The sequence below is a fragment of the Bubalus kerabau genome, chromosome 14, assembly GCF_029407905.1.
Source record: "Bubalus kerabau isolate K-KA32 ecotype Philippines breed swamp buffalo chromosome 14, PCC_UOA_SB_1v2, whole genome shotgun sequence".
Classification (NCBI taxonomy): Eukaryota; Metazoa; Chordata; class Mammalia; order Artiodactyla; family Bovidae; genus Bubalus; species Bubalus kerabau.
In genome coordinates this window covers 3,290,601-3,304,032 of record NC_073637.1, presented here as the reverse complement: position 1 = coordinate 3,304,032, position 13,432 = coordinate 3,290,601, and the positions used below count along the sequence as shown (strand labels likewise).

The 13,432-nt window shown below is 59.5% G+C and overlaps 1 protein-coding gene across 5 annotated transcripts; it reads left to right on the top strand.

The window, feature by feature from the left end:
- Nucleotides 1-7,125: 7,125 nt before the first annotated feature.
- On the top strand, nt 7,126-12,246 carry GSDMD (gasdermin D). Of its 5 annotated transcripts, none has more exons than XM_055545613.1 (11): nt 7,126-7,261; nt 8,204-8,459; nt 8,632-8,824; nt 9,384-9,552; nt 9,693-9,795; nt 10,054-10,107; nt 10,557-10,652; nt 10,776-10,834; nt 11,451-11,592; nt 11,685-11,758; nt 11,879-12,246. In XM_055545613.1, exons 2-11 carry the CDS (start codon nt 8,246-8,248, stop codon nt 12,116-12,118), a joined length of 1,344 nt encoding a protein of 447 aa, XP_055401588.1. In that variant the 5' UTR covers nt 7,126-7,261; nt 8,204-8,245; the 3' UTR covers nt 12,119-12,246. The 5 variants fall into 5 exon arrangements, with proteins under 5 accessions (XP_055401588.1, XP_055401585.1, XP_055401589.1 ...); XM_055545610.1 differs by having other exon boundaries at nt 10,776-10,951; XM_055545611.1 differs by having other exon boundaries at nt 7,138-7,261; nt 8,242-8,459; nt 10,776-10,951.
- Nucleotides 12,247-13,432: the final 1,186 nt, after the last annotated feature.

Below are 13,432 nucleotides of genomic sequence, written 5' to 3'. Positions count from 1 at the left end.
ATGAATGTAGGACTGGTCCGTGATAACAGCGTAAACGATTCTCAAAAACATTAAATAAGCCAGCCACAAAAGGACAAATATGGTAAGATCTCACTTGCATGACATCTTGAATAGGCACATTTGTAGAAACAAAGTGCATCAGAAGTTAGGGAGGGTTGAGGGGAGGAGAGACAGGGAATTAATGCTTTTTGGCTAGAGAGTTTATGTTTGCAGTGATGAGAAAGTGTTGGAAACATACAGTGGTGATGGTTGCACAACCTTATGAATCTACTTAATCCACCGAATTGGACACTTCAAAATGATTATATGAGGACTCCCCTGATGGGCCAGTGCCTGAGACTCCGAGCTTCCGATGCAGGGTGCCCAGCTGCGGTCTCCGGTCAGGGCACTAGATCCTGTATGCCACAACTAAAGATCCCACATGCCACAACCAAGACCTGGTGCAGCCAAATAAAATTTAAAATAATTATATGACAACTTATATACCATATATATTTTGTTGTTCAATCGCCAAGTTGTCTCCAACACTAGGACCCCATGGGCTGCATCACGCCAGGCTTCCCATCCTTCAGTATCTCCCAGAGTTGGCTCAGGTTCATGTCTGTTGAATTGGTGATGCCATCCAACCATCCCATCCTCTGCGGCCCTCTTCTCCTCCTGCCTTCAGTCTTTCCCAGCATCAGGGTCTTTTCCAATGAGAGCTCTTCGCATCAGGTGGCTAAAGTATTGGCTTCAGCATCCGTCCTTCCAGTGAATATTCAAGGTTGATTTCCTTTAGGGTTGACTGATTTGATATCCTTGCACTGCAAGGAACTCTGAAGAGTCTTCAACACCACAATTCAAAAGCGTCAATTGCTGCTGCTGTTAGCATATATTTTACCACAATAATAAAAAGCGGACACAGTGTGTCTGCAGCAGACCTGAACAATAGGAAATGTTAAAGGAAATTCTTCTAAGTGAGGGGGAATGATACAATATGGAAACAGATCTTTATGTAGAAAGAGAACAGGAAACAGTATTAATAACTTTTTAAAAATTTTTTATTTTCTCCAAAAGATAGTTACAGCAAAAATAATAAAAGCATGTTGTGTGTTTGTAACATAGGTGGAGGTAAACCATGCCAACAGTGATGCAGGGGCCACACGCACTGTGTCCCCTGCAGATGAGGATGCAACCCCCGGCCTGCCTCCTAGGCCAGCACCTGAGCCCGCCCCAGGTGTTAGTGTTACTCTGCTTAACTCGCAGCAGTGAGCACCCTGGAGTTTTCTTAGCGGTGGCGGCTCCAGGCTGGGAATACCAGGCAATAGAATGGCCCCTGCACTCAGGCTGTGGGACAGGGTGAGCCACGGGTCACGCTGAACACTGTGTGAGACCCTTAGGCCTTGGCAAAACAGAGCAGGCTATGAGAGTTCCCAGAGAATGAAATGGGATTTCCCACCAGGGATCTGAAAAGCACTTCTTTGGGCTGGTGCTGTCTTGGCTCTTGAGAATCCTGCAGCCATCACCTCCTGAATGTGCCAGGACCGGCCTGCGGGGGGACGAGCAGCACATGCCCTCTTAACACCACTGACCCTCATGACAGCCTGCTGTCTGCCATCAGTTGCTAGCTAGCCACAAACTTGATAAACCCAGGTGATGCCACGTGGAGCAGAGATAAGCCTAAATGTCATGATTAGGGCACCTCATAATTTTGGGCTTCCCTGGTAGCTCAGCTGGTAAAAGGAATCTGCCTGCAATGCAGGAGACCTGGGTTCTATCCCTGGGTTGGGAAGATCCCCTGAAGAAGGGAAAGGCTACCCACTCCAGTATTCTGGCCTGGAGAGTTCCATAGTCTGTATGTAGTCCATGGGTGGCAAAGACTCAGACATGACATCAACTTTCACATAATTTTGACCAAACCAGTGGATGTTTACCTCACTAAGTTCTGGGGTGATTTATTAGTACAAAGTGATGGATTCATTGAACCTATTGTCTTCTGTGCCCAACAAGCTCTCTGCTCCCGGACTTCAGTCCAAGAGTAGCAGAGGGGAGAACCCAGCCCCTTGCCAAGAGGAGGCGAGGTTTGTGGATTTGTCTCCTGGTTGTGAGACTGTAAATAGGATGTAAGTGCTGTCACATTATCTGGCTAAACTTAAAACACTTTGATGCCCATCAAGCTGGCAAAGATTAGTCTTGAAAAAAAAACCATTCTGCCCTCAGTGTTTAGGGGTGAAAGGGAAGAGACTTCACCATTCAGTTTTTTTAGGATGTTCGCATAGCCTTTCTGAAGGGCAGTTTGCAATATGTGCCAAGACTGAATACCTTTTAAGGAATTTCACTTTTCGGAGTCCTCCCAAAGGAAATAAGGAAACACATGCAAGGCCTTCCAAACAAAAATATCAGGTGCTGGGGGAGGGATAAATTAGGAGTTTGAGATTAGCAGATACAAACTAATATAGATTAGTTTGTATGTTCAATTTCTTATATTCAATAAGAAACTATATTCAATTTCTTATAATAAACCATAATGGAAAAGAGTATGAAAATGTATATGTATATGAATCACTTTGCTATACACCAGAAACTAACATAACATTGTAAATCAACTATACTTTAAAAGTTTAAAAATTAAGTGCTGAGCTCCTTACATGGGACAAAAATTAAAAAAAGGCTTCTCTGGCGACTCAGGTGGTAAAGAATCCACCTGCAATGCAGGAGACCTGGGTTCAGTCGCTGGGTCAGGAAGATCCCCTGGAGAAGGAAATGGCAACCCACTGCAGTATCCTTGCCTGGAGAACCACGCACAGAGGAGCCTGGCAGGTTACAGTCCTTGGAATCACTGTTGGACACGACTGAGTGACTAACCGCAGACCCTCATAGGAACAGGTGTTGACTGGCTGGGACCACTACCCCATGGATGCCCCCTTGCCCTCCGTCCAAGTAGGGAGGAGCAGGAAGTGACTGTACAAGAGACCAACCATTGAGAACTCTGTGGGTTCCCCCATCCCAGCCACTAACCCCCACTCCACCCTCCACCCTCGCTGCAAAGCATGATCCTCAGAGCCAGATCCTTTGGGAAGAAAAGTTGACCAGTTGCTGTTTCCTAGATGGCAGCATTTCCATGAGGCTCTCAGGGGCCACGGAGGATGGATGGTTGGACATCACCACAGTGTCCCACATGCCCTAGTCCTGGACAAGCCCGAACAGGGACCTTGCCAGGTGCAAAAGACACCCCGCCCCAGCCAAGCGATGCCTGGAGGCCAGCGGTCAGAGGCTCCTCCTGCTAGGGCAGAGTGAAGTGAGGCTCAGAGCAGTAGAGCCCCGTCCCCTGCAGGATCTCTCGGGGCTGGGCGGGGCTCTGTGCCGCTTCCCCAGCCCCTCCCGGCAGAAAATCCAGGGAGCCAGGCAGGCATCAGGGCCGTGCGGGAGCCGGGCAGGGCGACGGGAACCGCTCGTCACCCACCTCGGCCGGAGACCGGCTGTGAGCCTCCGCTCACATCCTGCCGCACCCTTTCCCGATTCTGCCCGGCCTTCCTGCGGCCTCCGCCCCTCCTGACTCCGGAGCTCCCCTGGGCCCGAGGCCGCCCGTCGCACAGCGATCCGCTGAGCGTGGACCGCGGGCCTGCTGGACAGGCGCTGCTGCCCGGCGGTCCGAGCCACCGCTGAGGGCCCGGGCCAGCAAGGGGGGGCAGGGGCGGCGAGCGGGAGGAGGCCCCGCGGGGACTCGACCCCGGAGTCCCCGGAGGGAAAGGACTCCTGGACTTCGGTGCGCTCCGCACCCCTCGGCCCCGCAGCGCCGCGCTCGTTCCCTCCGGGCCGCTGCTTAACCGCGCGGGTTCCAGAGCCGGAGGCGTGGGGCAGCAGCCGACATCGCGGCGCCCCGGGAACCCCGTGTCACTGGGTGGAGGGCCCAGGGTGGAGCCGCTGCCTGCCGCCCCACGCCCCTACCCCGTCCCGCGCTGAGGCCCCGCAACCCTGACCCGGGGTGCCCTGAAGCCGGATGGTCCAGGGCTGGGTGGGCCCGGTGGGGCGGAAGCGCGGGTGGGTTCCTTGGGACCACTGCTCCTCCCCTCACCCCACGCCGTAGCCCGCCCGTCTGTCTCTCGGTCCGGTCCCTGCTGTCGCAGCCTGGACACCACCCTCCCTCAGCCCGCTCCCCCATCTCTTCTGAGGGGGTCCCAGCGGCTGCATCCTACGCAGGTCCTGGTTATCTCCCGGTCTTAGGACCTGCTCTGTTCCTCCCAGGGGCTGGCCATTTCCAGGACAGGGACTGGCCCCCACTGCCCAGCTCCTTGCAGGGTCTGGCCGGGTGCCCGCCCCACTCTGGGTGGTGGAGGCCTGCAGCTGCAGTGAGCTGCTTCCTTCCAGCTCTTTCGGAGGTGCCACAGCCCCCCTGCACGCAGCCCAGAGCCCTCCCGGCCCTGGTCACAGTACTCCATCAGGCACCGTGTCCTCCCTGGCTCTGGACCCCAGGGCCTGCCCGGAGCTTGCCCAGGGAGGCCTCCACACCCCAATGTCGCCTGATGTTACCCCAGACTTCCTGGGGCTCCCTAGGCCCGCGATGGGGGTGGGGGTGCAGGGCCAGCCCCTCCCACCTTCCTTCTGCTGCTTCTCCAGTGGATTCACTTCCTGCCCTTTCAGGCTGACCTCTGCCTTCAGGAGCCTAGTGACACCACCACTCACCAGCACAGTGCCTCTTGTGTGGGCTGTTGCTAAAGAACTGAACCCCGGACTTCCCTGGCCCTCCAGCAGTTAAGATTGCTCTCTTCCACTGCAGGGGCACTGGTTCCATGATCCCTAACCAGGTCAGGGAACTAAGATTCCCCCGTGAACATGCAGCAACAACACCCTTCCATGGTTCATTCAGCTCCAGGTCACTGCTTAAGGCAGGGGGGCACAGTGTAGCACGACACCCCCCGTTACCATGGCCACTGCAGCCACCGCACTGCTCCTCCGTGTGGACGGCACCTGCCTCCACCGGTCCACCCACGTGGCAGCAAGGCCTTCTAGAAAAATAAACCCGGGGCCAGTCATGCCTCAGCGAGAAGCCCACAGTAGCTTCACCCCATACTGAAGAGGCTGCTACCCCCACCCTTGGCCTGGAACCTGACCAACTGGAGAGGTGGAAGTTAGGGGCCACTAGGAGGCTACACAGCTTTCCAGAAGCTTTGCTGTGGGAACAGGGAGAAGCAGGAGAATGCCTGATGGGCCCAGCACACACCATACAGAATACAGGACTGCACATAGGAGCACACACACACAGACCCAGGTACAAGCACGTAACACGCAAAACACAGCCGTACGAATACGCACGCATTCGTGCACAGACCTACATCATGCACGGATACCCGTACTTGTGGACATGTGCATACATGTGCATGTGCTTACATTACATACACACGGGAACACGGACATGCGCTCAGCCTCCTGGAGCATCCTGCCACCACCAGCAGGATGCCCTGCTCGTATTGGCAAACGGGCTCCAGCGACTGGGTCGGATGTGGGAGCCCCACACTGTGCTGGGTGGGGACCCATGGCCCCAGAGCCCTCAGCCAGCAGAGTTCGCTGGCCTGCACTCTAGTCCCCTGATGTGGAGAGAGAAACGGCCTCAGAGACCCCAGTGAGGTACTGAAGCCACCCTGCTCCCCACCCCACCCCCTCCGATGGACGGTGCCTGCCTGTGTCTACCCAGAGTTCACAGCGGCTCCAAACTTCTGCTTTCACAAGATTGCTTCCCTTCTGTTTGAATCAGCATTTCCACTTACTTGCAGCTGCAACGTTCCAAAACAGACAACCCCTGCACTGGCATCGGGGCTGATGCCAGCAGCTCTACCTGGCAGGGCCCTTGTCCAGTCCACTTCAGATCCCTCATCTGCAGGAGCACGCAGTGCTGGGTGCTGACACGCAGCCACCCCGCGAGTGAGTGTGCACAGCAGAGCCCGTGGGCTGAGTCTCGGGACAGCCAGCCAGCAGGGGCCCTGGTGTGAGCTCCAGAGGGTCAGGAGACCTAGAGGCAGGATGTGGTGGTAGAGCAGTGGAGAAGCAGGGTGTGGGGCTCCTGGGCGCCTTGCCCTGGACACAATCCACACACGGCCCAGGAAAGAAGAACATTGAGAGCCTGCACAGGGCCTGGATGTCGTCACTTGACTTCAGGTTTTCACAGTAACAGCTTTGAATGTTACTGTGGTATGTGAGATACAATTCACAAACCATACAATTCACCCATTAAAAGTGTAAAACTCTGGGGGTTTAGCATATCCAGATTCGGGCAACCCCAATCTGAGAACATTCCCGTCACCCCAAAGACACTGTGTCACACCCCCCGCCCCTGGCAGCTCTACCTCTGCTTTCTGTCCCTGCAGACCTGCCTGTTCTCCTTTCATATGCCTAGATCCTGAGCGCTGTCTCCTGCGGGCCTGACTTCTTGTCTTGGCATAGCGCTATGAGGTCCATCCACGCTGTGCTGTGTGTCAGAACTTCCTCTGCGTGGCCGAACACCGACGGCTCCATTGTGTGTGTTGACCACGTTTTGTTTGTTCGTGCTTCTGTAGGTGGACGTTTTCCACAGATGGACATTTGCAGTGCGTTTTGGCTGTTAAGAATAACGTTCTGAGAGCATTCACGTGCAGGTTTCTGCATGAACACGTTTTCATTTCTCTTGAATGCACTCCTAGCCATGGAATGGACGAGCCTATGGTAGTTCTCTGTTTAACTTTTTGAGGAACTGCCAGACTGTTTTCCATGGGCGCCTGCACCCTTTTACACGCCCAGCGCTGTGTGCTGCCAGATTCCCCCAGGTCTTCTCCCACACTTGTTACTCCCCCTTTTATATTACAGTTAACCTATGCGTGTGAGGCAGCCTCTAACCTTGCTTTGATTCGCATTTCCCTGACACTAATGACCTGAGCCTCTTCTTCCGAGCTCACTGGCCATTTGTACACTTTCCCTGAAGAAATGTTTTTTCAGACCCTTTGCCCTGGCCTGGGGTTTTAGGAGAGAAGGATCAAAGAAGCTCTGTGTGGTTGGAGGCTATGGGGGGTGGGGTGAGAGTCCCCGCCCCTGCACCCCTACTCCCAGCCAGGCCGCGGGGCGGGTTCACCAGGGGCGTTTCCGGCTCCTCTCAGCGCCTCCGGCTGCCCCGCAGAGGTTTCACTTTTGGGTCTGGGAAACTTCAGGCTGTGTGCGCGCTGGGCAACTCCGGGGCAGAGGCTTCCAATTCTGGCCCGCGGGGCAGCCTGGCTTCGGCTTCGTGGACACAGGCACACGACAGTCACGGTTACTGGTGAGCTGCTCCCACCCACGCCCTGCGCCCCTGCGCCTCACAGGGGGCTGCCTGCCCTGGCTCTCGGGTGGGGCCCTTGCTTCTTCTGGCTGGGGGGAGGCCAGCACCTCTGGGTGGAGACCAGGTCCTGTCACCTTCCTTGGGCTTCCCCAAGCCCCCCAGGACTCCCCGCATCCCAGACCAGCTGGGGAAGCCCCAGGCCTCTGGGAAAGGGGCTCCCTCCGAAGTCTGACTGGTTTGGGCTTAGCTCCAGGCAGGCACCTCCAGGTGCCCCTGGGCCCACTCTGGGATCTCAGGCCAGTGCCAAGGCTTATGGGCTTCCCGCAGCCAGACGTCCTGGGTCCTGAGTCAGGCCCACAATGGCTCCTGACCCCTGAAGACAGACGAGTGACTCACAGAGCTCTGGGCACTGAGGAAGCCCTGGAGGACAGGCCTCGGGGCTGGGGATGCTTGGGCCGGGCCTTGCCTGGGCCTTCGCACCAACTGCCCAGGAGGTGATGGCTTCTGCCTGCTCCCTGCTCTCTGAACACCTCAGCCAGGGAGGCAGCTGCTAAGGCAAACAGAGCCCCAGCCTCACCCTGCCCTTTCTCGGTGGCTACTTTTCATGAGCAGCCTGAAGCCTTGTTGAAGTAGCAAAGTGATGGAGGGCTTGGTGGGCGGCCAGGGCTGCCTCCTCCCCAACAAGTGCTGAGTCCCAGGGCTTTCTTGGGCTTCCTGTGGACACTCTGGTCACAGGACAGATGGTGTGCATGGCTGGCCTGAGTCCCACGGAGGGCTGCGAGTGACATCCAGCCTGGAGGTGCTTGGGGCCCCTTGCAGAGATGGACAGTGGGTGACAGGACGCACTTGGAGGCCAGCATCCCAGGCCTGGCCAGGCAGGACTGCCTCGGAGACACCTGAGCGGCTACCTCTCCACTCTTCCCCTCCCCTGCCCTCTTCCAGGCCTGAGGGTGGAAGGCCTGACCAGCTGCCCTCCTCAGGAGCATGGCCTCGGCCTTTGAGAAGGTGGTCAGGAGCGTGGTCCGGGAGCTGGACCACAAGGACCTCACCCCTGTGGACAGCCTTTGGAGCTCCGCCAGCTTCCAGCCCTACAGCCTTTTGAGCAGGAAGCCCTTGAGTTCACGATTCTGGAGACCACGCTACAAGTGTGTCAACTTATCCATCAGGGACATCCTGGAACCCGATGCGCCGGAGCCAGGTACCCGACTGGTACTGAGTCCAAGTCATGGGTGGGCAGGGGGTGGGCCAGCCGGTTCCCGCTCGGGCCCCTGGGCTCTGTCTCCAGAGGGCAGGCGCTTTCCAGAGGCCCCTCCACCAGGCGGGACAGGCAGCAGCTGGCAGGCAGGGCCTCAGCTGCGCTCTCGCTCCAGCGCTGGAGTGTGGCCGCACCTTCCAGTTCCATGATGCGATGGACGGGCAGCTGCAGGGCAGCGTGAAGCTGGCAGCCCCAGGACAGGGCAGGCTCACAGGCGGGGCCGCAGTGTCCGGCAGCTCCAGCGCCTCGATGGACCTGTGCACTCTGAGAGTGGCCCCCAACACCTGGGAAGCCATGCACCACGAGAGGTGAGCCCCAGGCCCGCGGGCCCACTGACCCTGGTCAGGCCCTCGGGGCCACAGCAGCCACAGGGTGTCTGTGCAGGCCGAGGGACGTCCCAGAGTCAGGGCCGTGCAGAGACCAGCGGCTGGGAAGGAGGCTGCCGAGGTCCTGGGGGCCTGCATCCTGCAGGTCGGGGGGCCAGGGGTCAGACTGAGCCCTGCTGCAAAGAGGCTGGGGTGGAACACACACAGGGACCCTGGTGAGAAGGACGGTTAGCTCAGCACACAGACGTGAGATTTGAACCCAGGGAGTGGAAAGAGACAGCAGACAGGTGAGCAGCCAGCGGCAGGGTGGGCCCCTCCAGAGGCCCGCAGGCTTTCCCATCCCTTCTTCCTGCCCCCCGTCTGCCCACAGGCACTGCAGCACCCAGGGGATGGGGCGATAGGGGTCCCGTGCCGGGGCATCCACATCACCCCATCCATGGCCGCGGACACTGAGGTCCAGGGAAGGGAAGGCCATCCCGGGGCAGGGAGAGGGGAGGGCAAGGCGCACCCTGCAAGCTTCCCACTGGCCCACTCACTGCAGGCGCCTGCGGCAGCCTGAACCCAAAACCCTGCAGCAGCTGCGGAGTCGGGGGGATGACGTGTTTGTAGTGACCGAGGTGCTGCAGACACAGAAGGAGGTGGAGGTCACCCGAACGCACAAGCAGGAGGGCTCAGGCCAGTTTGCACTTCCGGGAGCCTTCTGCTTACAGGTGGGCGGTGAGGGCCCTGCAGTGGGCACAGCGGGGGAGGCAGGAGGGCAGTGTCCCCACGCAGACCCCCACCACCAGCACCTAGCTGCCCCCGGCCCCACCACCCGGAACCCAGTCCTGAGCCCACATCCGTCCCTCAGGGCAAAGGCGAGGGCCACCTGAGCCAGAAGAAGACGGTCACCATCCCCTCGGGCAGCACCCTTGCATTTCGGGCGGCCCAGCTGGTTATTGGCTCTGACTGGGGTGAGCCGGGGTCCGGGTGACTTCTGGGGCCCAGGCTCCATCGCAGAGGCGGGGAGGCCTGGAAGAGTCACCGGCTGCCTGGAGGTGCTGGGGACATCTGGTGACATGACTGTGGGCTGGGGTGGCCTAGAGCCCCTTGTTCAGGCAGGTGGGAGGTCGGGGCACAAAGCGGGGCTGCACAGGGAGCCCAGTGGGCCAGGGAGATTCCAGGTGTTCTGCCAACCTGCCTCCCTCATCTCTGCTCCTCCTGGCTTCCAGACATCCTCCTCTTCCCAGACAAGAAGCAAAGGACCTTCCTGTCGCTGCAGGCAGGTGAGGCCCATGCACCTGTGGGTGGGACAGGCTGATAAGGAGAGCCCAGAACAGCACATCTGGGAGACACACACACACACACATGTGCACGCACACGTGCACACACTGATGCAATGCACACACACACCCATGTAAATACATGCACACTTACGCATATACACACATGCAACACACACACGTGTATACAAATGCGCACACTCACACATGTAATACACGTGCACACACGCACTCTTGTGCACATACACATGAGCAACACACGCACACACTCGTGAAAATGCACACACACACACGGGTAGCATGGCGACAGGCTGGCACCAGGCGGGTTTGACCTTGCTCCTTGCCCCAGGCTGCCAGGACTGGGATGACAAGCTGTGAGGGCCCAGGGGAGGCCTCAGCCCTCTCTGGCTTGGGCCCCCGCTCCCAGCACTGACCAGCCCCGCCTTGCCCAGGCCGCAGGCCCTCCAGCACTGCAGACAGCCATCCACATTCGTGCTTCAGCTTAGCCTCCATAAGGGCCCTCTCTGACTACTTCCAGTTCCGGCCGGGTCAGTACCTTCTGAGCCACCCTGGGGCCCCTGCTCCCCCTTTGGCCCCAGCATCTGCGCTCCCTTACCAGGGCTCCATGGGGCCACGTGGGCACCTGGGCAATTGCAGACCTGTCCCCACAGATGGGTCCACGGAGCACTGGCTGGCAACCACTGACGACTACCAGGGCCTGCAGGCAGAGGTGAAGGCCTGGGCCATGGGCCTGGAGGGCTTGTCCAAGGGGCTATGTGGGCGGCTGCTGGGTGGCCTGGGGCAGGTGCTGCAGGACGAGCCGGCTCTGCAAGCCCTGGAGGACTCGGTGAGTGAGCTGGGCTGTGCACGCGGGGTGTTAGGGGGTGGGATAGCATGAGAGCTGAGTAGGGTGGTGGAGCAGGTGCCTGCCCGCCCTGTTCACCCCCACTCCCCCAGACGCCCCCACCTGGAGCAGGTGCCTGTCCCGTCCTGCTCACCCCCACTCCCCCAGACGCCCCCACCTGGAGCAGGGCCTGCCCGCCCTGCTCACCCCTGCTCCCCCAGACGCCCCCACCTGGAGCAGGTGCCTGTCCCGCCCTGCTCACCCCCACTCCCCCAGACGCCCCCACCTGGAGCAGGGCCTGCCCGCCCTGCTCACCCCTGCTCCCCCAGACGCCCCCACCTGGAGCAGGTGCCTGTCCCGCCCTGCTCACCCCTGCTCCCCCAGGCGCCCCCACCTGGAGCAGGGCCTGCCCGCCCTGCTCACTCCCAGTCCCCCGGGCACCCCCACCTGGAGCAGGGCCTGTCCCACCCTGCTCACCCCCACTCCCCTGGGGTGCCTCCAGCTGGAGCAAGGCCTGTGCGGCGGGCAGGTGGAGCCTCGGGACGGCCCGGTGGGCGCCATCCTTGAGTCCCTGGTGCTGCCCTCTGGACAGCTGGAAACGGAGCTCGCGGGCCCCGTCTTCTATCTGCTGCAAGCACTAGCAGGTAAGGGGCTCGGGGCGGGGCAGGGAAAAGGCAAGGACGCGAGCTCCTCTGGCTAGCCCCTGGAAGCCCTTTCACCCGAGATCTCTCCGCAGTGCTGAGTGAAGCCCAGCACGTGCTGCTGGCTGAGGTGCTGGAGACAGGGACCCTGTCAGGGACATTTTGGCTGGTGAGAAGCCCTGGGTGTAGAGGAGGGGTGGGCCGGTGTGGGGCCCGGTGCCCCGCGATGGGGTGGCATGGGAGGGTGCCCAATGCCGGGTCCTCTGACCGCTTCCACCCTGTCTTCCAGGTGGAGAGCCTTGTGGAGCAGAGCAGCCCGTGGCAGGAGCACCGGGCTGTGTCCCTGCCACCCGAGCGCCTGGGCAACAGCTGGGGCTCAGAGGCGCCCGCCTGGGCTCTGCTGGAGGCATGCGGCTTGGAGCCCCAGGTGGGCACCCCCCAAGTGTGCTGGGAGCCTGGGGCCCGCGGCTGTGCATGCGCACTTTATGCCTGCCTGGCGCTGCTGCTCAGGCTGAGCCAGCTCTGCTAGTCTGTGGCCCGCCCGCCGCAGGCACAGCTCGCACCCACCGGCTGCCAGGAGCCACACCCAGCTGTGTGGGCGGCTCTCCACAAGACCTGGGGGGGTGGGGACAGCCAATAAATGTGACAGATGACAAACACAGGGAAAATGACGCATGAGCTTTTGAGGAGCCCTCTATCAGGGGTCAGGGGCCCAGTGGGGGATGCCCACACAGGACGGGGAGGGACCTCGGGGCCAGGAGCAGGCAGGCCCAGGGGCCTTCCCTGTGCTGGACCCAGCCACTCTGGAGTGACCGGCCACGTGGCCAGGCTTCTCCCTGCCCCTGCCCCCGCAACAGCAGGCTGGCCTGGAAAGAAGAGGGCATGGCAATGCCAACCCCCAGGACTGTTCTCTGTCCACCTCAGGGAGCCTGAGAGCATTCTGACGTTCTGATGCAGGCAGCGGGCCGCCCTCCCTCTGCAGAGCTGCAGGGGGGCAAGAAAAGGGCGCTAACAGACAGAGAGCTCTGCACTCCTGGGGCTGCATGGGGGCCAGGGGGAAATGACCCGAACCAGAGAAACTGGGCTTTGGGGTGTGTCTCATCCAAATTCATTCACTCAAAGGTAGGAGTCTGTCGAGAGGAGAGGAGACCTCCCTGTCCTGAGCCGTGGTCCCTGGGCCTCGCCAGGCACAGAGAGGGGGTGACTGGCTCAGCCAGGCAGTTACTCTCACCGCGGAGTTGTCACAGCCAGGAGAAACTTGCCTCTCCCTACGGGAGCCAGTCTGCTCTCCTCCACTTGGTGGAAGGTGAGGAAAGCCATGTTCCCTTCCTGTCCGGCTCGCCACTGCCCTGCAGCCCCAGGACTGGCTAAACATAAGGAATGGAGAATCCCTGGTGGTCTGGTGGTTAAGGACTCTGCACTTCCACCGCTGGGGCCCGGGATTGATTCCTGGTTGGAGAACGAAGATCCCACAAGCAACATGGCCCAAAAAAATTAAAATAAAGAGAAGAGGCGGTCGGCCCAGCTGTGGTTGGGACATTAACCCCTGAGAAAACTGAGGATCGAGGTTGACAGTAAAATTAATATTAAAAGAGTGCTCCCTAAACATCCCAGATCCCAGTACAGAAATGCCTAGCAATTGTTCCCTCACCCAGGGCAAGGGAGAAGTTGGACACCTCTCAGGCCTGTTTGTGTTCCCCGGAGCCCAAGCTCCTCCTTTGGGAACCTTGCTAGGGCACTGAAAGGCACCACCAAGGCGGACAGGACTGGAGCGGTGCAGGTCTTAGAAAGCAGCAAGTGAGCAGGCCACCGGCGCTGCTTCTGGGGCCCCGAGACGCTCCCC

Bases quoted from the DNA above. Each gene is read 5' to 3' on its own strand.
- GSDMD (XM_055545610.1), top strand. From the start codon at position 8,246: ATGGCCTCGGCCTTTGAGAAGGTGGTCAGGAGCGTGGTCCGGGAGCTG. The intron at 8,460-8,631 runs GTACCCGACTGG...CTCTCGCTCCAG, and splicing joins ACCCGATGCGCCGGAGCCAG to CGCTGGAGTGTGGCCGCACC. The intron at 11,759-11,878 runs GTGAGAAGCCCT...CCTGTCTTCCAG, and splicing joins TGTCAGGGACATTTTGGCTG to GTGGAGAGCCTTGTGGAGCA.